Source organism: Camelus bactrianus, chromosome 17 (genome assembly GCF_048773025.1).
Source record: "Camelus bactrianus isolate YW-2024 breed Bactrian camel chromosome 17, ASM4877302v1, whole genome shotgun sequence".
Lineage (NCBI taxonomy): Eukaryota > Metazoa > Chordata > Mammalia > Artiodactyla > Camelidae > Camelus > Camelus bactrianus.
The window spans coordinates 569,873-593,658 of NC_133555.1; the positions used below are offsets into that span (position 1 = coordinate 569,873).

General features: G+C 65.0%; 1 protein-coding gene across 1 annotated transcript in view; it reads left to right on the forward strand.

Moving 5' to 3' along the window:
- The window catches only part of PLXNA1 (plexin A1), a 44,677-nt gene that overhangs the window by 13,375 nt on the left and 7,516 nt on the right, over positions 1-23,786 (forward strand). The window contains exons 4-24 of the mRNA XM_074344172.1: positions 3,911-4,051; positions 4,818-4,918; positions 5,118-5,241; positions 5,324-5,477; positions 5,601-5,700; positions 6,907-7,021; positions 9,782-9,982; positions 11,851-11,947; positions 12,022-12,215; positions 12,298-12,449; positions 12,581-12,701; positions 12,991-13,127; positions 14,198-14,365; positions 14,711-14,804; positions 14,936-15,175; positions 15,253-15,396; positions 15,652-15,886; positions 17,966-18,108; positions 19,225-19,481; positions 19,886-19,952; positions 23,612-23,758. Of these exons, the coding sequence (XP_074200273.1) occupies positions 3,911-4,051; positions 4,818-4,918; positions 5,118-5,241; positions 5,324-5,477; positions 5,601-5,700; positions 6,907-7,021; positions 9,782-9,982; positions 11,851-11,947; positions 12,022-12,215; positions 12,298-12,449; positions 12,581-12,701; positions 12,991-13,127; positions 14,198-14,365; positions 14,711-14,804; positions 14,936-15,175; positions 15,253-15,396; positions 15,652-15,886; positions 17,966-18,108; positions 19,225-19,481; positions 19,886-19,952; positions 23,612-23,758 (3,132 nt within the window). The remainder of the gene's footprint in view (positions 1-3,910; positions 4,052-4,817; positions 4,919-5,117; positions 5,242-5,323; positions 5,478-5,600; positions 5,701-6,906; positions 7,022-9,781; positions 9,983-11,850; positions 11,948-12,021; positions 12,216-12,297; positions 12,450-12,580; positions 12,702-12,990; positions 13,128-14,197; positions 14,366-14,710; positions 14,805-14,935; positions 15,176-15,252; positions 15,397-15,651; positions 15,887-17,965; positions 18,109-19,224; positions 19,482-19,885; positions 19,953-23,611; positions 23,759-23,786) is intronic.

Genomic DNA, 23,786 nt, shown 5'->3' on the forward strand with positions numbered 1-23,786 from the left:
CCTGCCCCCTGCCAGAGAAGGGGGGAGCCTGTGGTGGCCCTGGACGGGGAGAGGAGAGGTCTGGGAGCTGGTCCTTCAGGGCATCAGCCAGGAGCCCTGACCAGGGAGGAGTTCCTGCGAGAAGAGGGTGCCAGAGGCTCCTGTCCTGTGCAGCCCCTCCCAGGACCACCCTGCCTCCTGGGGGGCTGGGAGCAGGTTTGGCAGCTGCATCTCCAGGAGGAGGGGGCTCCCCTGAAGTCCCAGCACTGAAGTCCCAGCGAGCTGGCCACTGCCCCCTCCTGTGCCTGCCCCCACCCAGGGCCTGTCCTGCTCCCCACCCCCACCCGTCTGGGGCCCAGGAGTCAGCTCAGCCTGTGCACCCCCGCTTTGCAGACAGGCACACGGGGGCTGCCATCTCGGGGTGGGCAGAGCAGGGAATTCTCACTCCCAGGCGGAGGCCTAGCTGGGCAGCCCCCTGCCTCCGGGCGGCTCGGGCGCGTGCCGGCCTTGGCCAGCAGCCTGGACGGCCCAGACATCCTCCCCGGTGCCCCAACCCGCCCTCAGCCCAGAGAATGAACCCTTTGTTGGGTCTGGGCTGGACGGACAGCTGACCTGGCCGGGCCGAGAGCAGCCTGCCCACAGCAGTTGGCCAGGGCCTCACGGTGCTAGGGGTGTGGGGGCAGCGGCTGGACCAGCCTAGGGCTTGGGCCTCCAGGGCCAGGGGCTGCCTCCCCTTGGCCTTGGGCAAGGGTCCCTCTGCAGGACCCCTGTCTGCTGTATCCCCAGCCTCAGGGGCCTGCTGGCCTGAGGGTGCAAGGGTGACCCTATTCCCTGGCCTTCTGTGGGGAGGAGCAGGCCCAAGGTGGTGATCGGCGCACGGCCCCTGGTCAGCGCTTTGCTTGGTTCTGGCTGGGAGAGGCTCCTGGGGCCCAGCCCTTCCCTGGGGCACTGACAGCCCTTGTGCCTCAGCTCAGAATCCCGGAGCCTCCTCCAGGTACAGAGGGGCAGGGATGACCTTGGGCGGAGACACAGGCTGGGGCAGAGGGCCTAGGTCAGAGCCGGGCGGGCGTGATGCAGCCTGCCAGGCGTGCCCAGGAGGCTGGATGGCTCCACTCAAGCTGTCTGGGTGGCATGATGGACTCTTCATGGAGGATGGACCCAGCGGGGTTTGAGGAGATGGGTGTGGAAAGTTCTGGTGGTCTTGGGGGAGGGTCTGCAGAGCACAGACCTGACAGCTGGAGGTTGGGGGTGGATGCTGGGGTTGTGGGAATCTCCTGTGTGTCCTGCGGCCCAGTTGCCCTGGGGTGGGCCGCCCAGGTTGGTGGCCCTGAGTGACAGCTGTGGGCAGGCCTGTGGCGTCGGCACGCGAGCTGCGGGCATGTGTCCCACTGTCCTGCCAGCCGCCTGGCCCGTGCCACCTCCTGGCGGCCTGCTGCACCCCTCCCCCCACTTTTGGAGCAGACTCTGCGCTCCTGGGTGCAGCTGGTTTGTTCAGTGCCCTGGGTCCCTCTGGCAGGTCTTTGCGGGCCTCTGTTTACCTGTCTGTGCGACACAGGTCCTGTGTCCCAAGGACTGGTTGTTCCCAGCCGCGCAGGGTCTGGCTAAGCCTGGACGCGCTTGCTCAGAGCATGGTGAGGGGCGTGTCCACTTGCTGGCCTGTGGGCTGTGCCTCCCTGATGCCCCCTTGCTCTCTGCTTTCCAGAAATGGGGAAGCTCTGTGTGTTTAAGGGTGGGGGCTGCCCAGTGTCTGGCAGGTGGGTGGACAGATGGGTGCATGGCGGATGGACAGCTGGACAAGCGTGCTCCCCGCCACAGCTGTTGGGAGCCACCTGTTGTGTCTGTGGTCCCCCAGCTGGCCTGGGAGCTGGGCCGTTCGGCAGCCTGGCTGGCCCGCCTGCCCCTCCCACCTTCCCCAGGACCCTGGGCTGGCTCTCTGAGCTCCTGTCCCCACCCTCTCAATACCCGCACCCCCGCCCCAGTCCCTGCAATGTTTCCCTCATCCCCTGCTGAGTGGGGCAGGGGATGTGACGTCCATGCTGCAGCCCATGCCCTTAGCCCAGACTGGGGAGGGGGTCAGGAGCAGCACAACGTGGCCCTGGCGGTCAGCGTTGGGGAGGCTGGGGCCCTGGAGCATCCCAACTCAGCACAGGCCCCTCTAGTGCCCCCTGCACGTGGGGCCAGGAGTGTGGTCAGCCCAGTGACAAGGCCCTGGGGCGGGCCTCCCATCAGTGAGGCGCCTGCAGGGGGGAGAACGTGAAGGGCCCTGACTTGGGTCATTTGAGTTGAGGCTGGATCTGGAGCTCAGGGTCCCCACTGGTGCCCCTGCCTTTGCCCAGGCCATCCCCTGCCCTCTGGCCTTCCTGTCCCCTACTCCCTGGCTGCAGTCCAGCCTGGTCTCGTCGGGCCTGTGTGGCTGGCTCTTGGGGGTTGGTGACTGCCATGGGGCTCGGTCCCCGGGAGCCCTCCTTCACTCCCCAGAGCGGCTCTGGTGTGGGAGTGGCGCTGTGCCGAGGTGAAGGCTGCTCTACGGGGCTGTATCTGGGCCGGGGCTGGGGCCCAGGCAGTGTGGGCGCAGAGGCTGGACTCCTGGCCTCCCCAGCCCTGCCCTGTGGCCGACGTCCAGCCTTGGCCTGGCCAGTCCGTGGAGCTGACTGTGGGCTCCCCGTGAGAGCAGGGCGGAAGGTTGTGGGGTTGGCGGGGTGCAGGCCGGGGTCCTGTCCAGGCCCGACCCTCAGGGGTGGAGGCTGGGCTGCCATGGCCCCTCACCCTGCACCCCTCCTTCCTGAGGCTGTGGGCCTGTAGGCCCAGCCCCGTGGCTGCCTCCCCTGCCCATTGCCGGACTCAGCTCTTCCGGGTCTGGTTTGACTTAAGCCTGCCTGCCTGGCGGGGAGGCAGCTGAGCGGATGTGGGGGGTGGCCCGAGGCCCTCAGGAATGCGGCCCTCCCCCTTCCCTCTCTCCCGCAGTCTCTGGCCCAGCCAGCGCCCCACCCTGGCTGGCTGCCCTCTCTCCCAGCCCCTCTCAGAGCTGGCCCAGCCCGTGTTCGCCTGGACCCGCAGCCCACTGGCCAGTCAGACCTGCCCTGTCCTGTCAGCGTAGGGTGCAGAGGAGGGATGTGGGCTGAGCCCCCCACCCTGGGGGAGGTGGAGGTAGGCTGGGCGCTCCCTTACAGCCAGAGAAGGGAAGGCCCACCCGTGCCCTGGGAGCCTGCCCGGCCGCTGAGCGGGGCGGATGCCGCCCCACGAGTCCCATCTCTGGAAAGCCCCCTGGGTCTCTCTGTTAATTAAATACATTTGTTTGGTAAAAGCAACTAAAAATACTTGCAGCATTGTGAGCTGTGGGGAAGGAGAGCTGGCTAATTAACGCCCGGCTTGTTTGGGGTTTAGAATACATTTCCATGTGGATGAGACCCCGCCCCTGACTTCCAGCCTGTCGGGCCCCACCTTCAGGACCCTCACTGCAGCTCCTGCCTGGAGGCTCCCAGCCTCCCTTCTTAGCCGCACTGGGCCTCCCGTGCCTGCTGCGTCCCTGCAGCCTCTTATGCCCCCTACTCTCTCTGCACAAATAGCCCTTCCTCTGGGACACCTAGCCTGGCCCCAGGGAAGCTGGGGCCCCCGCCCAGGGCTCCCGCCGCCTTTGCCCTGGGTGTGGCTGTGCAGCTTGCCATGTTACTGGGCCGCGGTTTGCCCCAGCCCCGGGAGACCCCCACCCCTGGGCTGTGGCCTTGGTCACCTGGTGGATGGGTTAGGCCAGGACCAGGCTACTGGGCTGCAGCTGATCCTGCACCAGCTCCCTGGGGGCAGTGGGTGCCTCGGCCTTGTTCTTCAAGGGCTGGGGGGTGGCTGGGGGTGGGCGCCAGGCCCCAGCCCTTAGCTTGGAATGGGCTGGGGCAGGAGGCACTGAGGCAGGCCCGCTTGGGTCTTGCTGCCACAGATCCTGGTGGACCTGGCGAACCCCGGCGGCCGGCCGGCCCTGGCCTACGAGAGTGTGGTGGCCCAAGAGGGCAGCCCCATCCTGCGTGACCTGGTCCTCAGCCCTGACCACCAGTACCTGTATGCCATGACTGAAAAGCAGGTGGGTGTGGCACTGCAGGAGGCCGTGGGTGGGGCTGGCCCCCGGGGAGCTGGGTGTGGCCACCCTTGGCCCTTTGTCCAGGCTGCCTCTGAGCTTCCCCAGGCTGGGCCTGGAATTCCCACCTCCCTGAATGGCTGCGTGTCCACAGGACCAGATGCTGGCAGGAGGTCATCTTCAGGGCAGTGGTGTCATCGGAGGGTTTAGGGTGCATCTGGGGCCCTGAGGCCTCGGGCTGCGGTCAAGCTGGTCAAGGCCGTGCACCACATCCTAGTCCAGGCTGTGGAGCCAGCCGTAGCCACCCTGGTGTCCCCCTGGCTGGCTGGAGATGGGCAGAGCAGGGGGCCAGGACCTTCTTCTTTGCCCCTTTCCTGCTGTCGGGTTTTTCCACCTCTTAGTGCGTCAGAGCCAAGCCAGCGAGGTTGGGGTAAGCAGGGCTCTGTCTGCCTCTGGACTTAGGGTTGGGGTCAGAGAGCACGTGGCTTTCTTGGGAAGCTCAGGTGCAGACAGTGAGAGGGACTCTGGACGGAGCTGTGGGTTCTCTCTGCGCAGTCCTCTGCACCGATGTGCTGCTGAGAGGCCTGGTCATCTTGGCCTGACCGGCTGGCTCAGGGTCACTCAGGACTGGCCCTGAATCCCCCAGGCAGGAGGAGGGCCCGGCAGGGGTCTCCACTGTGTTGGGGACAGCGGTGGGCCGGGCAGGGGTCTCCACTGTGTGGGGGGCAGGGGTGGGCCAGGCTGGGGCTTGATGCCGAGGCCCTCCTGCCAGGTAACGCGGGTGCCCGTGGAGAGCTGCGTGCAGTACCCGTCATGTGAGCTGTGCCTGGGGTCACGGGACCCCCACTGCGGCTGGTGTGTCCTGCACAGCATGTGAGTCTGCTAGGGGCGGCGAGGGTGGGAGGGCCCCAGGCCAGGCAGCCCTGCTGGGTTTCCTGGGACCTAAGCGACCGTGGGCCCAGCTGGCCCCAGTCAGGATGGGGTGCGGGTAGAGCCTCCCAAGTGCCATGGGGTGGCGGGCCGGGGCTCCCCTGGCCTCCCGCCAGAGCCCAGCCCGTGCCCCCACCCATAGCTGCTCACGTCAGGACGCCTGCGAGCGGGCGGATGAGCCCCAGCGCTTCGCCTCGGACCTGCTGCAGTGCGTGCAGCTGACCGTGCAGCCACGCAACGTGTCGGTCACCATGTCTCGGGTTCCGGTGAGTGCAAGCCCCAGGACAGGGCAGGGAGGAGGGGGGCCGGACCCCGCTCACCGCACCTCCCACCTCCCGCCCGGCCCAGCTGGTGCTGCAGGCCTGGAACGTGCCCGACCTCTCGGCCGGAGTCAACTGCTCCTTCGAGGACTTCACCGAGTCCGAGAGCGTCCTGGAGGACGGCCGGATCCACTGCCACTCACCCTCCGCGCGGGAGGTGGCGCCGATCACGCGGGGCCAGGGTGAGGCCGTGGGCTGGGGCCGGGTAGTGCCTGGGGGCCCTCCTGTCGGGCAGGGGGTGGTAGACGGTTGTTGGGACAGTGAACGGGCATCACATGGTGATGCGTTCTGTGCTGCTGGTGCAGGAGACCAGCGGGTAGTCAAGCTCTACCTGAAGTCCAAGGAGACTGGCAAGAAGTTTGCATCCGTGGACTTCGTCTTCTACAACTGCAGTGTCCACCAGTCGTGAGTGTCCCTGGCCACCTGCACACGTTCCCTGGGGCAGCGCAGCCTGGCGTTCAGAGTGGGAGGAGCCAGCAAGGGCAGGGCCTCCCCAGGGAGATGGGAGGGGCCTGGGGCCCAGTGGTCAGTGGGGCAGCAGGGGTGTGATGTGTGCTGATTCACATGAGAAGAGTCTCCTCAGCCACCTCGTGAGCGGGGGCAGGCAGCTTGTGGGCAGGCTGCTGTGCTGTCCAGGCCGGAGACGGCCAGCCGGGGGTCGGGCACTTGGCCCCTGCCGCTCTGGGGCAGGAGAGCCAGGTCCTCTGGTTGGGTGGCCCCTGGAGCACAGAGAGCTGGGCGGGGGAGCGCTCCCTGGGTCTCCCATCTCCTGCAAGCACGCCAGCCTCAGAGGAAGAGCAGAAGCAGAGGACCCACTGTGCATCCCATAGGGCCCGGGGCACTGGGTGCAGAGGGAGCCCCCTGACCTGGAGGTGCCCAGCCTCGAGGGTCAACCTCAGAACCAAGGAGTCTGGTTTCTTGAAGACAGGAAGTCATGTCTTCATTTGGTGACCGATTTGCAGACCGATGCCCGCCTGGCTCTCTGTGGGGTGCCCAGTGTGGGCCTGGGTGTCATGACCCCAGGGCCCGGCCTCCCCGGGTAGGGGCTGGGACCCCGGGGCAGGGAGCGTGCTCTGAGGCTTGGGGGATTGCTGGTCTCTGTAGAGGCGGGGTAGCGGCGGGTGACACGGAGCCACAGGGATGATGAGACGGGGGTGTGCAGGAACGAATCAGACAGGCTCCTGCCGGGTTAGCCTGTGTTCTGGTTGGGGAGGTGCTGTCTACCACAGCTGTCCAGCCCCAGCCACTGCTGGCCACCTACCTTTACATCTTAGTTTATCAGGACCAGGTGGGATTTAAAACACACTTCTCAGCTGTGCTAACAAAGTTCCAATGCTGATGGTCACACGTGACCTGGTGTGGCTGGTGGTCACTGCACTGGACAGTCTTGTGTTTAGACACGTGCATCCTTGGGAAGTTCTGTCAGTCGGTGCTAGGGTGGACTGTCAGGTGGGAAGCACTAGTGGGTGGCAGGTAGATTGGCTGTCAGGAGGCCTGAGCAGCGAGGAACGATCTGTGCAAAGGCCCTGGGGCAGCTCCGTGAACAGCAGCAGGCATGTGGCCCTGGGGAAGCACAGGCTGAAGCCCCACCACCCTGCTGTCTCCCTGCAGCTGCCTGTCCTGCGTCAATGGCTCCTTCCCCTGCCACTGGTGCAAGTACCGCCACGTGTGCACGCACAACGCTGCCGACTGTGCCTTCTTGGAGGGCCGGGTCAACGTGTCGGAGGTACCGTGTCCTGAGGGCAGGGGTCCAGGGGGTCAGGCACAGCATAGCTGGGTGTGGCCTGAGGGTGGTGGGGATGCCAGCTGGACGGTCTACAGAGATGTCCTTAGGGTTGTGTTTGCCAGACAGTGGCATTTGTTGGTGGTCACTGCTTGGAGCTGCAGACCAAAGAGATGGCAGGGGATGATGGGTGGGGTCTGTCCACCCAGTGCAGTAAGTGTCTGGCTGGGTCCACATGGACGCGCAAATACACCAGGTTGACGTGCAGGCCATTCCTGGAATCGCTCGCAGGGCTGTGTGGTAATTGGTGGTAATTAGGTGGTAACTGGAGCCGGGAAGGCAGTGACTGTCATGAGCAGTGGTGGTGAGACCAGGCCGAGGAGGGCCCTGTCCCCATGTCCCACTCTCAGTGTGGGGCCTTGGACCTCGACTTTGCAGTGGACACCATGCCCACTGGCTGCTTGGGGTGGGCGGGTGTGAGTCCCACTGGCCACAGAGCCTTGAAGGCAGCAGCTAGCCTGGACTCCCTCAGGGCCAAGGGGTACAGCCAGCATGGGTCCCCTGTGCTGTGGCCGCCCCCACCATCTCCCCCTGGGCCGTGGTTTTCTCCCTCCCTGGTGACGTGATGGCAGTGGGGCGTGGGCCGAGAACAGACGGGACCGCAGGTGTTGGGGGTCGCACTGTCTGTGACCATGGGTGGTATGGAAGCCGGGAATACCGGCGTGGGCAGCTGACCCGACAGCTGGTGGGCTAGTGAGGAGGTGGGTGTGCCGTCACTGCAGGACTGACCCAGGTGAGGCAGTGGCTCTGGTGGATGCCAAGAGCCCAGGTGCCAGCAGAGCGTTCCTGACTGGTGGGGGCCCGTCACAGCCATCTCTGCCCCTTCCCCGTCTGAGCCGCTCCAACAGAGGAAAGCACCCTGGGGTTAGCAGCCCGGTGGGGACATCAGGGAGGGCTGTCCTGGGCCATCACAGCCCGGGACGTGGAGGAACAGGTGGAGCGCCCCCGCAGAAGTTTGCCAGGGCAGGGCTGGGCTGGGGGCGGCTGGGGTCCAGGGATCAGACTGATTTCACAGATGCTCCCTCCTCTGCCGCAGCCCCAGTTTGCATGGGGACGTCCCTAAGGAGTGTGATGTCTCCAGGGAACCCTCCCTGCCCCTGCCCATCTCTGGTTCTGGTTTGGTTCCCCTGGGGCCATGCTCACACCGCAGGGTCTCAATCCCAGTCCCAGTGTCACCTTGCGTCCCACCGGAGATGGGATGGAGTTCCGTGCTCCCGTGTCTGCTCAGTTGTCTCGGGTTGGGGAGACCAGAGTGTGTCAGGCGTGCGGTATTGAGAGGCAGCTGGTGTCAGGTGGGCGGCCTGGCAGCGGTCCAGCCTGGAGTGCCCCCGAGCACAGCCTGCCCTGGGAGCTGGAACTTTCTGCCTCAGTCCGGCCTCCCCAGGAACAGGGGGAGGGGGCCCTGCGAGTGGAGGGTGTTCGTCCAGACTCTTCTTTGGTCTGTGTGAGAACAGAGTCAGGTTGAGAGAACAAAAGTGTAAGTGGAATTATCAAAACAGAGTTGGGGACCTGCATGGGTGAGTGCAGGGGGCCGGGCCCCCAGGGAGGGGCCTCTGTGTCCATACTGCTCATCTTTTCCCAGCTGCAGCTCAGCTGGGTCTCAGGCCACTCGGGGGGGGGGGGGTCATAGCCAGGCCTGAGCTGACCCCTCTCCCCGGCCGGGGTCACAAGGTGCTGTGGCATGATGGGGGCACGGAACCTGTGCCCCGAGACCCACAGGGGACAGGTGATGGCTCTCACCTCCGGGCAGAGAGGTGGTGTCAGTGTAGAGGGAAGGTGTGAGGTCAGGGGGCAGTGGCAGCAGGGCACTGGTGGCCAGGATGAGCCGGGGCTGCTGAGGAACCGGGGGGCAGCCAAGGGCTGGGGGCAGCAGGAGGCTCCCTGGACTTGGGGCTGGCCTGGGCGCCTTTCCAGAGGCTGGGGCCGTGCTGGTGTCAGTGTGGCCACCATGCACACTGATGACTCCCGCTAGGGCTGCAGCCTGAGCACAGCTCCGAACGCAGCCTGAGTGCTGGCCGATGCCCGTGTCCACGTGGCCATCGCCTGCCTCTCGCTGGTGGAGACAGGGCACCTGCAGACCCAGTGGTCAGTGATCAGCCTGCCTGGCCTGCCCTGCCAGCTCTGCCGCCCCAGTGCCCTCAGGGGCCCTGAAAACCCCTGCAGAGCAGGCCCACTGCCTCGGGAGCAGCTCTGAGGATCCAGGATTATAGCCTGTTTTCAGCATCTCTATTTAAAGCGCTCGGAGCGCTCCCAGGGGCCGTCCTCCGCGGGCCATCGATCTCGGCGGGCCGTCTTCTCTGGGCTGCTGCAGCCCTGCTGCAAGGAAGCCGGGCCGTTGCGTCATTTGCTGTTGCGGAGGAGATGGCCCTGGGGGCCAGGGTGTTTTCCGCTCACTCTGGCCATTTGCACCTGCTCCCCGCCCCCCGCTGAGAGTGTGCACGAGCTTCTGCCCCCAAGGCCCTCTTGGCTGCAGCCAGAGGGAGCCCCTCTGGGGGGGTCCTGCCCAGGTCACAGTGTGCAGCACAGGACCAGGCCTGGCTGGCCGTCACTGAGGTTCTCAGTCTGCCCATGTGTAAAATGGGTGTGGCGGTGCTTGCCCCGGGGAAGCTCAGGCTCCATGCAGACTGTGATCGGGGCCAGAGTGGGGTGTGCCCGGCTCGCCAGCCTCCAGCCCAGGCTCAGGAGAAGCCTTGCCACCCCCAGGACTGCCCCCAGATCCTGCCCTCCACCCAGATCTACGTGCCAGTGGGCGTGGTGAAGCCCATCACCCTGGCCGCCCGGAACCTGCCGCAGCCACAATCGGGCCAGCGTGGGTACGAGTGCCTCTTCCACATCCCAGGGAGCCCGGCCCGCGTCACTGCCCTGCGCTTCAACAGCTCCAGCCTGCAGTGCCAGAACTCCTCGGTGAGGCCAGTGGAGCAGCTGGGGCCAGGGACCCCGTGTGCTGTGGGCCAGCCCCTCACAGCCTCAGATCTGGCTTCTGCTTTAGCTGACCAGCAGCATGTAGCCATGTCTGCCTTGCCCGGTTCAGAGGGCACTTTGGGTCCCCTAGGCCAGGCTGCAGCCCTCAGCTGTACCCGGGTGAGCAGGCCACAGGTGGCACCCAGAGCTGCCCAGACATTGGACAGAGCACGTCTCAGAGGCAGCTTTGTAGGGGTCTTCGGGATGTGGGCCAGGTGGAGAGTGTGCGGAAGGGCCCCCATGCCATCCTTGCCCCATGCCCCCAGGGCAGGTGGGGCAAGGTCAGGGCCACAACACCAGCTGTCCTGTGTCCAGGCACAGCAGCCGGGCAGTGGCAGCCAGTGTGTTCACGTGCCAGCACATGTGCCCAGAAAAAGCCACATTTAGAGAGCCTCAAATCCAACAGGGTGACCTTTTACAGGCCTTTATCAAGTCCTGTAAATTTAGTGACAGTGGTCTTTGCAGAGCCAGAACCTTCCCTGGTGGGTGAAGGGAGAGGACCAAGTTGTTGGTCTTGAGGCCGTCTGAGTCCTGCTCACCCGCAGGCCTTGGTCTCCCCATCTGTTCAGGAGAGCAGTGGATTTCCTGGAGCTGGCCAAGGCCCTGCATGGTGGGTGGGTGACTCTGGGCCGTCCGTATGGTCCCTTGGAGCCCTGGGGAGGGGCTTGAGGTCAGAGGTCTGGCTAGATTCTGTTGGTGGTGGCCCCTTGGCTGACCTGCTCTGGCAGGGTGGGCTGGAGACCAAGGGTCACCACAGGCTCTCAGGGCAGGTCTGCCGCTTGGCGGGGCCCTAGAGTTTCCCAAGCCTTCCTGTCTGTCCAGCCCTGTTTTCCCTCCTCCTCACTCATGGCCTCCTGCTGGCCACACCCTCCACCCACATCTCCTTCTGGCTCCCCTGGCCTGGCTGCCTCCACCTCTTCTTCCTTTTTCTGCATCCCTAAGGCCATCTATCCATCTCTCTACATTTCTCCCCCTCCCCGAGCCTGTCACCTCTGTCCCCGCAGTCCCCCCCACACCCCCCCAGACCCACATTTATCTTTCCTGCAGCTCCTTGTAAAGGGAAAAGGGAGTATCGGGGAATTTGATAGGATCCAATTAAATTCCTGTAGATAAGACGGTGATGAATTACTCTGGGACAGACCGCAGGTCTTCAGCTGCAGAAAGTGGGACACAGCTGGGCACCCAGGCCTGGGCCCCCTGGGGAGGGCCGTGTCCCTGAGCCCAGCCCAGCCTGGGGGTGGGGGGCAGTCAGGGCATGGGGGGCGCACGTCTCCCACCTCAGGGCAGACCTGGAGGTGGGATTATTGAGCCTGTTTGGATTTGAGGAAAGGGAGGTTCACAGAGCGTCCCTGATGTGTGTCCAAGGGGTGCAGTGGGAGTCCTGGTCTCCTGGTGGGGCCGCCTGCAATGGGCAGGTGGGTGGGCGGGCTTCACCCTGGAGGGCAGGGCCGTGGCCACCAGGAAGGAAGAGAGAGAGAGAGAGAGAGAGAGAGGGAGGGAGGGAGGGAGGGAGGGAGAGAGAGAGAGAGGGAGGGAGGGAGGGAGGGATAGAGAGAGAGAGAGTGAGAGAGAGAGAGAGAGAGAGAGAGAGAGAGAGAGAGAGTGTGTGTGTGTGTGTGTGTGTGTGTGTGTGTGTGTGTGTGTGTCGCTCCAGGTTGGAAATGCCAGTCTCGCGAGGCAGAGCCCCCAGACCCCCGCCAAGCCCGCCCCCAGCGGCCAGGCCCGAAAGTGGGCAAGGAGGACACCAGGCCCTGAGGTGCTGCCCCGGGCTGGGCCGCCGCGTGGCCTGACCGCCCTTCCCGCTGCCACAGTACTCCTATGAGGGCAATGACGTCAGCGACCTGCCCGTGAACCTGTCCGTGGTGTGGAACGGCCACTTCGTCATCGACAACCCGCAGAACATCCAGGGTGAGCCGGCTGGGCGGCCCGGGGGCTGGGCTGGGCAGGGCCGGGGGCGGGCCGCTGACTGTCCCTCCCCGCAGCCCACCTGTACAAGTGCCCAGCCCTGCGCGAGAGCTGCGGCCTGTGCCTCAAGGCCGACCCCCGCTTCGAGTGCGGCTGGTGCGTGGCCGAGCGCCGCTGCTCCCTGCGCCCCCACTGCCCCGCGGACTCGCCCACTGCCTGGATGCACGCCCGCCACGGCAGCAGCCGCTGCGCGGACCCCAAGATCCTGAAGGTAGGCGGGCCCCCAGGCCTAGGGAGGGGCCGCGACCTCCTGTCCGCTGCCTCCCAGCGTCCCAGCCTCTGCCTCCCCGCAGCTGTCCCCCGAGACGGGCCCGCGGCAGGGGGGCACGCGCCTCACCATCACGGGCGAGAACCTGGGGCTGCGCTTCGAGGACGTGCGGCTGGGCGTGCGCGTGGGCAAGGTGCTGTGCAGCCCGGTGGAGAGCGAGTACATCAGTGCGGAGCAGTGAGTGCGCGGGCCGGGGCGGGGCGGGACCACTGGAGGGGAGGGGCTGCTGGGGGCGGGGGCGGAGCCGCTGGCCGGGAGGGGCGGGGCCGACCCGGATGCCCGTGCTGAGGCCCACCCCCTGCCCGCAGGATCGTCTGCGAGATCGGGGACGCCAGCACCGTTCGGGCCCACGATGCCCTGGTGGAGGTGTGCGTCCGGGACTGTTCCCCCCACTACCGGGCCCTGTCGCCCAAGCGCTTCACCTTTGTGGTAAGCCTGCCCCGCCTGGCCCTCCTCCCCGGGGCCGTGGGGGCCATGGGGGCCATGGGGACTGGCCTGCAGGGGCCGGCCCAGGCCACAGGCATTCTCAAAGATGGACCCCGTCCCGCCCCTCTTCCTCCCCAGGGCCTGACACCATGTCCCTGGGCGCCCTGGGCCCTGCCTGTGGGCGGAGTCTGAGACCCTGTGAGCACAGGCCTGGGCCGGCTGGGGAGCTTGGGGGGTCAGGGACGCTGATGTTTCCCTGGAGCTCCAGCCACCCAGTCCCTTCTTCCCCTAGACTCCAACCTTCTACCGTGTGAGCCCTGCCCGCGGGCCCCTTTCAGGGGGCACCTGGATTGGCATCGAAGGCAGCCATCTGAACGCAGGCAGCGACGTGGCGGTGTCTGTTGGCGGCCGGCCCTGCTCCTTCTCCTGGTACGGGGTGTGGACCAGGAGTGGGGACCCCGCACAGCCGCCCCCTGTAGTGGTTGGTTCAGAAGCTTCGTGCCCCCTGCTGTTGCCTGGGCAACAAGAGGGGCTGCGGGAGAGCCTGGCTGGGGTGATCACTATGGAAACCCGAGGCGGAGAAGGTTACCATGGAGACAGGCTGCCACCAGAGTGGGAAGGGCAGGGTGGGCGGATCCTGGCCCAAGGGGCGGGCACAGCCACTGGGCCTGGGTTGTGGAGGGATTCCTTGGGCACATAATAAGAAGCATTTAAAAAATTTTAAGAGAGAAAAAGGAAAACTTAACAAAAGCCGGGAGCCCTGAAGTGGATAATTTTAGATTAGGGATGATAATGGAGCGGGCCTTTAAATATTTTCCTGCGGTAATTACCCGTTATCAGACTAATTATTGGTGTTTGCAGCCTGCCGCGAGTGGGCCTGGCGGCTGCGGGGCCTCCCAACTGTGATGTAGAAACTGAAGGGACGGAGACCCAGGTGCAGGTGGTGACGGGCTGGCTGCCCTGTGGGGTGAGCCAGCATCCCCAGCCCCGGCCAGCTCACAGCCCAGGTCCGGGATTAGCCCATTTTGAGGTCAGGGTTAAGGTTAGGGCCACGTGTGGGTGACTCAGTGTCGCAGGAGCTGGTGCTCACTGTGGTGCTGTGGCACCCGAGGACGCTGAAGCTCTGTCCTGCCAGCCGTCCCCTGGGACTAACAGGGCTGCTGCAGGGCTGCACGGAGACCTGGCCCAGCTGGTCTTTTGCATGTCAGGGCACAGACAGGTTTGCCCACTGACGCTGTGAGGAGGCAGAGTCGGGGTGGGGTCACCAGAAGAGTGAGCTCTGGAGGTAGGACCTGCCCCTCAGTGGGTGACCCCTGGGTGCCCAGCAGGACAGTGTGGAGGGAGGGGCCAGGCTGGGGTCCAGGTGGGTACAGACACACACTTAGCCCCTCGGAGGAGCTGATGGGAAAGGGGGCCCTAACAGTCATCAGCCACCTGGAGGCAGGTCCAGGCAGGTGAGGTTTAGGGCCATGTCCTCACTGTCCCCCCGGCCCCTCCAGGAGGAACTCCCGGGAGATCCGGTGCCTGACGCCACCTGGACAGAGCCCCGGCAGTGCCTCTATCATCATCAACATCAACCGTGCTCAGCTCACCAACCCCGAGGTCAAGTACAACTACACCGAGGACCCCACCATCCTGAGGATTGACCCTGAGTGGAGCATCAACAGGTGGGGCACCTGGCTGGGCCCCCAACCTCCACGATCCCCCGTCCACCTGGCCTGAGCCCCGCGACCCTCGGCCCAGGTGTCCAAGCACCACAACCCCCATCCCCTCTGCCCTGAGCCCCATGACCCCATCCCAGGTGGCCGAGGACCTGCAGCAAGCACAGGGCTGCTGCACAGGCTCTCCTCCCCTTTGTGTGGTTCTGCCACCAGTTGTGGTGCCGAGAGATCTTAGCCTGCCTGCCATCTCTCGGAGGAGCAGGGTGGTGTGTCTGGCCCCTCCGTCTGTGCTGGGCCAGGGCACAAGGGCCCAGAACTTCAACCTGTGACTCCCAGCTCCCCCGTCTTTAGTGGAGGGACGCTCCTAACAGTCACAGGCACCAACCTGGCCACTGTCCGCGAACCTCGCATCCGGGCCAAGTACGGAGGCGTCGAGAGAGAGAACGTGAGTCTTCGCTGGGCTATGTCCCCACAGCCGTGTGCTTAGATGCCGCAGGGAGGGAAGCTGGCCCCACCTGGCCAGGTGGGGGCCCTCAGGGGGGCAGCCGGCTCAGTGTCCTCATTCTGCGTTCCCAGAGCTGCCTGGTGTACAACGACACCACCATGGTGTGCCGGGCCCCGTCAGTGGACAACCCCACCCGCAGCCCGCCCGAGCTGGGGGAGCGGCCAGACGAGCTGGGCTTTGTCATGGACGACGTGCGGGCCCTGCTTGTGCTCAACGCCTCCTCCTTCCTCTACTACCCGGACCCCGTGCTGGAGCCACTCAGCCCCACTGGCCTCCTGGAGCTGAAGCCCAGTTCCCCCCTCATCCTCAAGGTGGCTGCCTCGGAGGGGCGGGGCCCCTGGGGGATCTGCCCAGGCCTCTGCTCATGCCGACCCACCTGCCCCCGCAGGGCCGCAACCTCCTGCCGCCAGCGCCCGGCAACTCTCGGCTCAACTACACGGTGCTCATTGGCTCCACGCCCTGCGCCCTCACCGTGTCGGAGACGCAGCTGCTCTGCGAGTCGCCCAACCTCACCGGGCAGCACAAGGTCACGGTGCGTCCACAGGTCCTGGCTGGCTCCGGTCTCCTGGGACCTGCAGACTCTGCCCCACCCAAGGCAGCCCCTGCTCTGAGCGAGCCCAAACTGCCTGGAGGGAGCCCAGCCCTGGCGCCCCCAGAGGGCCTGACTCCCGCTCTGAGTGCCAGTGCCCCCGCCGCGCCAAGCGCTTGGGCCAGGAGGGCCTGGGGGTCCTGGGAGCCATGGAGCTGCCACTGGGCGAGGCGCCTCCTGAGTGGCCTGCACCCACAGGTTCGGGCCGGCGGCTTTGAGTTCTCACCGGGGGTGCTGCAGGTGTACTCGGACAGCCTGCTGACGCTGCCTGCCATCGTGGGCATCGGTGGGGGCGGGGGCCTCCTGCTGCTGGTCATCGTGGCTGTGCTCATCGCCTACAAGCGCAAGTCCCGGGATGCCGACCGCACCCTCAAGCGCCTGCAGCTCCAGATGGACAACCTGGAGTCCCGCGTGGCCCTCGAGTGCAAGGAAGGTCCGCTGGGGCCACGGCGGTTGGGGGAGGTCCAGGGCCCGGGGTCTTGCCAAGGCTGCGGCCTACTGCTGGCTCCTCTCATGTCACCACGTCAGTCCAGGGAGGTGGGCAGGGCCTGGCTGGGGGCTTCTGCCTGGTGCTGGAGGCACAGGTTCTGGCCAGAGAGCCCCATTTGTGCCCCAGCCTGGCCATAGGACCCTGACGGATGCACCGCCCTTCCACGCCTCAGGCTTTTCTTCTGTAGAATGGACGTGGGGTGGTGCCCGTTGCCCAGGTGCTTGGGTGGTGGCCCAGACGGTCCGTGTGGAGCACGCTGGCCTGGGTGTTCCCCCAGCGGCCTGCGAGGCACTGAGGCGGGGGCCCTGTTTTCAGCTTCTCGGCACGCAGACCTGGGTCTGGGCTGCCCCTGTTCTCGAAGTGCTTGTTCTCCTGAGATGGGGCGTGTCTGTCCCAAGCCTGGGGGACGAGTGGCAGACATCAGCTCAGGCGACTTCGGCAGGGACACCCCGTGTGGGCTTCCATGCAGGGGAGTCCAGGGCACAGCTCCATCCTCAGGAATCCCTGCTGGTGGTGACAGGATGGCCCCAGTAGGCAGGCTTAGCATCCCCACACCTGGTCATATGCACCTTCCCCTCAAGCTTGGTACCCGCAGCCCCCAACTGAAAAGGGTGGCCCCCAAGGGCAGGTGGGTCAGCCCAGAGGGCGGGAAGGGCTCCGGCAGATGGGGGGCTGCAGACGTGGAAATCTGACGGACTGAATGACGGCCTTCATCTGGAACAGCAGGCGTCCCCTGGGAGACCAGCGTGCCCAAGGCCCAGGCTTGTTCCTCTAGCAGTCACTTCTATTCCTGCCAGTGCTGAGCCCTGAGGTGGGGGCTGTGGGGGCCATGGTGGCCAGAGCCTCATGGGGGTGTGGGCTGCGGGCAGCAGCCTGGCCAGCGTGTGGTGGTGCCTCAGGGCCGGGTGTCCCCGGCCAGCCAGGGCAGTCCCCTGTCCTTGAGCGACCACTCGCTTGTGCCTCTCGGGTCTGGGCTATCACAAGGGGTGAGTGCAGCAGAGCGACATGAATGGTGACTGGCGGTCCTGGATGTTTCGGGTGCCGGGAGGGACCTTGAGTGTCTCGCAGGTGCTAAGGAGCAGACTCCGGCAGGTCTGGGAGGCAGACGGCAGGAGTCTCCTGGTCTGGGGATGCAGACTGCAGACGGAGCTGGGCCATGGATGGGTTGGAAGCCCTGCATGGGGCCTGCTCCCTTAGAGGCCTGCTGCTGGGTGGTCTTTTAAGCAGGGGTGTCCACTCTGCCTGGGATCCTGGCCTGCCTTAAAACTATGAAAGGTCCTTGTCCCAGGAGCCGCCTCAGTTCCAGGTGGACAGACTTCCTGTCCCGAGGGACTCGGGCAGGTGTTGGGGGCCCAGGCAGGAGGCAGTGGCTGGAGTGGGCCAGAGGGGATGTGAGGGCCTCCTGGGGCAAGGACAACCATCCGTTTGTCTTGTCCGAACTGAACCACGACACCTGTATCTGGTAGCACACGTGTGAGCCCCTAGGCTGGCCAGGTGCAGGTAACCAGACTCCCAGGAGTGGAGACAAAGCCTCACGGCTCTAGAATGTTCTGTGGGGCCTGCCCGCCCCACCTGCCTTCCTTCAAGAATTCAGCAGAGCTGGGGCGAGTAGGCGTGTAGGGGGCCAGCTGGCCTGAGCTGTGTGTGTGTGCTTCTCTGCATGGAGGGCTCCCACCCTGGCCTTGTCCCTGCTCTAGGAGGTGGCAGGTGCCTGGGGTGGCAAAGGGAGGTGGCAGGTGCCCGGGGTGGCAAAGGGAGCCGGCACCCATGGTTACATTACTCCTGGGCGCCCGAGGGAGGGAGGTACCTCCGCAGCAGCCTCTCTGCTCTTGCCTTGGTTAGTCCAACAGCAGCTCAGCGACAGAGGGCTCACCCCTGGGGGTGGCCTGGGGAAACTGAGCATAGGCAAGCACAGGGTTTTCCTCAGGTCACCCCCCCAGCCCCCGGCGAGGGGCAGGCCGACCCTGAATGTAGGAGGGCTGGCGGGCTGGGCACCCACTTGGACCTCTCGTCTGGCTGCAGCCTTTGCAGAGCTGCAGACGGACATCCACGAGCTGACCAATGACCTGGATGGTGCTGGCATTCCATTCCTGGACTACCGGACGTATGCCATGCGGGTGCTCTTCCCTGGGATCGAGGACCACCCGGTGCTCAAGGAGATGGAGGTGGGCTGCTGGCTGGGGCTGACTGCTGCCTTTATCTGCGGGGGCTCCCTGGGTGCTGGGAAGGGGCACCGGGAAGCAGGGAGCGGGCCTGGTGGGAGCCAGGCCTCGGCCCAGCAAACCACCTTTAGCCCTGGCTCCTCTGGGCACCCCCTCTGTTTTGTTGGGCTCTCTAGTCCGCCACATACCCCCTGCAGCTCACCTGGCCTGTTCTCTGTGTGCTGACTTCCCAAGGCCAGGAGCTGCAACCGTGTGTGTTTGGAGGTGTGGACTGTTTGTGGGGGAGCACATGGCTGATGGAGTGTGAGGCCTTGAGCCTACTGAGGGGAAGAGGCCTGGCCCCCACTTCCTCTAGGGACCCCAGTGGCCGTCCACGAGCCCAGGCCCCAGTTCGGAACTGGCAGGGACTCGGCAGGTTGGCTCCATTATGCTTTCTGGGCGAAGGCGTCCTATCCTGCACTTCCTGGATGCTGGGGAGCCCACCTCCCCCCGTGTGGTTCTCTTGAGCTGCACTTCAGCGGGCCTTCCTGTCACCCTGGCTCGGACGAAGGGTGCCTTGGGCTGCTCACTTCCTCCTCATCTGCTGGGATGGCTGCCATGTTGGGGGTTCCCAGTTCCCCTGCTCAATGTCCTTTCTGGTGTCGCCATTCACTATGTTGGTCTGACTGCTCTCTGAGCTGTTAGTGTGTGTTCTACCCAGGACCTGTCTCTTGCGTGCATGGGCTGGGACCCTGGTGTTACTCCTGCCGTCACAAGCGTTGGTGCATGTAAGGGGGAGCAGGGCCCTGGAGCTAGCCATGCCTGCATTCCACTCCATTTTCTCTCTTGCATGCTGTGTGGTCTCATCAAGCTGCTTCCCTTCTCTGGACTCCAGTGTCCTCTGTGAAGGTGCTGGTTGTGAGTGACTGTGGACGTGCACTCCTGGCGCCCAGGGGATGAGCTGGGCTTCCTCCCAGCTCCTAGAGCTGGGCCACAGAGAGAGTGGCAGGAGCAGGCCCTTGCTCTGTGCCCCCATCCGCCAGTGTGCCCCTGGCCTGCCCAAGTACACCAGACCTGGACAGTCCCTCGGCCGGAAGGGGCCGGTGCCCTGGAGGATCTGAGCAGGCTGGCGTCCCCCAGGTGCAGGCCAATGTGGAGAAGTCGCTGACACTGTTCGGGCAGCTGCTGACCAAGAAGCACTTCCTGCTGACTTTCATCCGCACACTGGAGGCCCAGCGCAGCTTCTCCATGCGCGACCGCGGGAACGTGGCCTCCCTCATCATGACGGCCCTGCAGGGCGAGATGGAGTACGCCACAGGCGTGCTCAAGCAGCTGCTGTCTGACCTCATCGACAAGAACCTGGAGAGCAAGAACCACCCGAAGCTGCTGCTGCGGCGGTGAGCCCGCCCCAACCCGCCCCCACCCCTGCCCCGCCCCCGTCTCTGCCTGCCCCTGCCCCTGCCCCTGCCTGCCCCCAGTCCCTGTCCCTGCCCCCCCGCCCGCCCCCGCCCCAGCCCCTGCCCCCCCATCCCTGCATGCCCTGCACCTGCACCCGCCCCCCGCCAAGACCCCATGCCCCCCTCCCCTGCGACAGTGCACTGGCTCAGGCCCTGTGGCAGCAGTGCTGGGGACCTGCCCCATGAGTGCCTTGTCTGGGGCCCCTTGGCACAGGCCCAAGTCCTTGCGCTGCAACACCTACTCTGGGCCAAGGCCTGACCTTTGGCCCTGGGGAGTGGAGGTGGCGATGTGGGTGGGCCTGGCTGTGGGACTTACGTCATCCCTGCCTGTGTTCTGCCCTCAGGACTGAGTCAGTGGCAGAGAAGATGCTGACCAACTGGTTCACCTTTCTTCTGTACAAATTCCTCAAGGTGGGCGCCGAGGAGGAAGGACCTAGGAGGGAGGGAAGCCAGAGGTGACAGGCTGTGACATCACACAGAGGGGCTCAGAGGGGTGGGGACCCTGGTGTGACACCGCCAGGCTGTGTGTCTGTCCCTCCCTCCCTCCCTCCCTCAGGAGGCGTCCAGGCCTCAGCTGCCGGGGCAGGAGGGGTGCCCAGCTCTGCAGCCGGCACGTGGCTGAACTGGAGTGTGGACCCAGGCCCCGGGTGTCTGCTGTGCCTGTGGTCTAGAGCTGAGTTCGTAGGAGCCACCTGGGCAGGGGTGTCTGTGTGTCCAGTACCCGGCACTGGGCCAGCCTGAGGAGGTGCCTGGGGGTTCCTGGGGCCCTGTTGTGAGGCGGGAGTGGCCACCCACTCCCCCCTCCCCTGGCTGGGAGAACCCCAGCCCCAGGAGGCAGGCCCTCAGGAGCCAGGCTGTCCTCAGAACGGGGTGCAGCTGGCCGGCCGGGTAGATGTGGCTCAAGGTGGAGGCCCCCTGCACCTTAGAAGTGGGAGGTCGTCAGACCCAGATGTCTGTCCAGTTTCCCTTGAAAAACCTGGAGGTTCGGCAGACGGGCCTGGTTCTTGCAAGGTGGCCCCAGGTGAGCGCTCCCTGGTGGACGAGGGAGCGGGGCCCCTTGTGGCTGAGGGTGGGGTAGCCTCGGTCTGATCTTCACAGCGGTGGCTTTGTGGCTGCGTAGCCTCAGCTCCAGGCGGGTGTCCTGAGTTGGGGACAGTGGTGGGGCTTTTTGTTCTCCATGCAGGTTGCTGCTGAGCCTGGGAAACGGGCAGGTGAGAGGAGCGGGTGTCAAGGGGGGAGTAAGAATGTAGACAGATGGGTGAGGTTGAGCCCAGATGTGAGATGTCAGCCAGATGGGGCAAAGGCCCTGAGGCAGGGCCGGGGCTTGTCCCAGGCGGGCAGTGGTCCAGCCATCCTGGCGATGCCCAGCAGATGATGACAGTTGTCACGCAGGGTGGGTGGCAGTGACTGCAGAGCTGTGCATTCCCTGTAAAGGTGCACTTGTGTGCCAGCCGGGTGACGTGCTGGTCACATCGTCTGTGTGAACCTGGAGGAGCAGGTTTAAAGCACGGGGATCAGTGGGTTCGAGCTGTCTTCGCTGCGGCCATCCCTGTCTGTCTCAGTTCTGCACGCCCAGTGGGACACACCCAGGCTGCAAAGCTGGGTCGGGCGTGTGTTCTGTGTCATGCAGGTGCGTGGTCCTCGTGGGACATTGCAGGTAGTGGGTGTTTACAGCGAGACGGAGCGGGAGATAGAGAGGTCCCAAATACCCGCTGCCCCCACCACATCCTTGCTGTCAGCATCCCCACCAGATGGTCCGTTTGTCACGACTTATAAACCCACACTGACATGAGCACCACCCAGGATCCATGGTTTACACTGGGGTTCCCACTGCGCGTTACACAGGCTGTGGGCTTGGACAGATGTATAATGTCACAGATCCGTTGTTATGATGTCACACACGTTGTCACTGCCCCAGAAACCCTCTGTCCGCGCTGTTCATCCCTCTCCACCCCCGCCCAACCCTGGTCGACACCTGCCTTTTCAGTCTCCATGGTCTTGCCTTCCCAGGACGTTTACGGCTGGGACCACACAGTTTGCAGAGTGGCTTTTACTCAGTAATGTGTGTGTGAGGTTCCCCAACCCTCTTTAGCTTCGTAGCTTCTTTTCTGTGTTCCACCAGCCGTTTTTAACAACCCAGATCCTTTTCATTCTTTGCTGCCTTTAGAAAAAACTTCCACCAGGGAAGCTACTCTGTGGTCACCTCAGCACCTCTAAATGACAGGCATGGGCCCCCCACCAGGTTCTAGAGGTGGCGACCATTGGTTTAGGGAGCAGATGCGCAGAGTGTGCTTTGCCGTTAAGCGGAAACCCGAGTTCCCCACCTTTCCTTCAGCTGGGTCCCTCTCGAGTGCCACGCGTCCTGCATCACTTGGTTTTTCTCCCCCACGTGGAGAAGCCCTTGTTTTAACACCGCTTATCATGCGTGCAGCCTTTTCCCTTGGAAGCTCACTGGCAACGCCTGGGACTGGGAGCCACCGCGGTCCTGAGCCCAGCCCTGTGCAGGGAGGGTCTTCCCGTCTCTGGCGCCTGCCCCACCTGTCTGGGCAGGCCCTGCGGCAGCGGGTCAGAGCCTGCCAGCTGGGCCGAGGGTGTACCTCCTGCCCAGCCTGCGCCTTCTGAGAGGCTTTCAGGGACCCGGTGCTTTAGAGGTGGGTCGATCTAGGTTCAGTCCAGCCTTCTCATCACCTGCTGTGTAACTCTGGCCAGTAAGCTCACTCTCTGACCTTCTGAGACACCCCTTTTCCTCCGAGGGAGTCGAGCCTGGGACCACCCCCAACGGCTCGGTCCACGTGCGTTTGCAGGAGGAGCGGCAGCTGCTGAGGGCTCCGCCTCTCTGCCACCCCGGCCTCCTTACTGGCCGACCTGGTGAAGCCAGGCTCGAAAGTGAAACAATTTCAAAGAGCAGCATGTTGTCGGAGGGTCTCGGGCTGACCTGTGCTCTGGCCGCCCAGTGGCAGCTGTCTCCTTGGTCACTGCAGGTGCTGCTGGGGTGCCCGGGGCATCTGGTCAAGGGGCGGGGCCGCGGCATGGGCCGGGCAGCTGCCTGCTTGGGCCACGCTTGCTCCCATGCTCCGCGAGGCGGCCGGGACGAGAGGCACCGTGTGCAGCTCTGGCGGACTCACCTGTGCAGGACACACAGCAGGCCTGGCGGGCAGAGGCGCTCCTTCCACAGCTCTTTTCGGTCACACCCTCTGTTGTCTAGCCATGCCCATGGAGCCCAGCCTCATGTGCAGGCTCCTGCGGGGCACTAGGGCTGTAACTGAGCAGGCCAGACTTGCCCTGACCTGCAGGCAGCTTCCACTCTAGAGGGAAACGGCAGAAAAGCAAATAGGATCCTTTAAGGGCAGCAGAGCCTGGAAGTGCGGCAGGCTCTGTGTCGCATCAAGGGTCCAGGAGAGCCTTTCTGCCAAGAGGACGTGGGGTGGACTCTGGAAGGGCCAGCGAAGACCAGAGGGAGAGAGTCTGGGTTATAGGGGCAGCAGGTGCAAGTGTGGGGACGCACCGGGTGGAGAAGGAGGTGGCTTTGATGGCTGCAACGTGGGTAGCTGGGGCTGTGGGGTTGGAGCTGGGCCGGGCTGACCTTTGCTGAGTGCCCAGATGCCTGCCCTCTGTGCCCCGCGGGCTGATGAGCTGCCCTGGGTCCGTGCGTCTGCCCCGTGCTGGCACTGGGCACCTGTTCTCCAGGAATGGGGGTGGGGCGGCCCTCTGCCTGCAGGGGCTCCTATCCCTGTGGGTCAGGGTCACACCCAGTGTGGTGCCTCGGGCTGTGGGGGCGGGTCAGCTCCAGTGAGTGGGGCTGGGGGACAGTGGTCTTACCGAGGCTGAGCCAGGGGAGTCTTCAGGTGGAGTGTCAGGCCTGGGTCCTCCCCGATTGCCCCCTGCTGACCCCCTGCTGAGCTTTCCTGTAGGATTTCCACCCCCGGCCCTGTGGGGGTGGTTTGTTCTCACGCAGCCTTCCTCGGGCTTGGGAACCAGGGTTCTGGAGTTTGGAGGTGTTGCTGTTCTCCTTGGGGGGCGGGGTTAGCGCCCGGGTCTGCCACAGCTGACGCCCGCCCACGCGCCCGCAGGAGTGCGCTGGGGAGCCGCTCTTCCTGCTGTACTGCGCCATCAAACAGCAGATGGAGAAGGGCCCCATCGACGCCATCACGGGCGAGGCGCGCTACTCCCTGAGCGAGGACAAGCTCATCCGGCAGCAGATCGACTACAAGACGCTGGTGAGCCGGGCGGTGGGGGAGGGGGCCC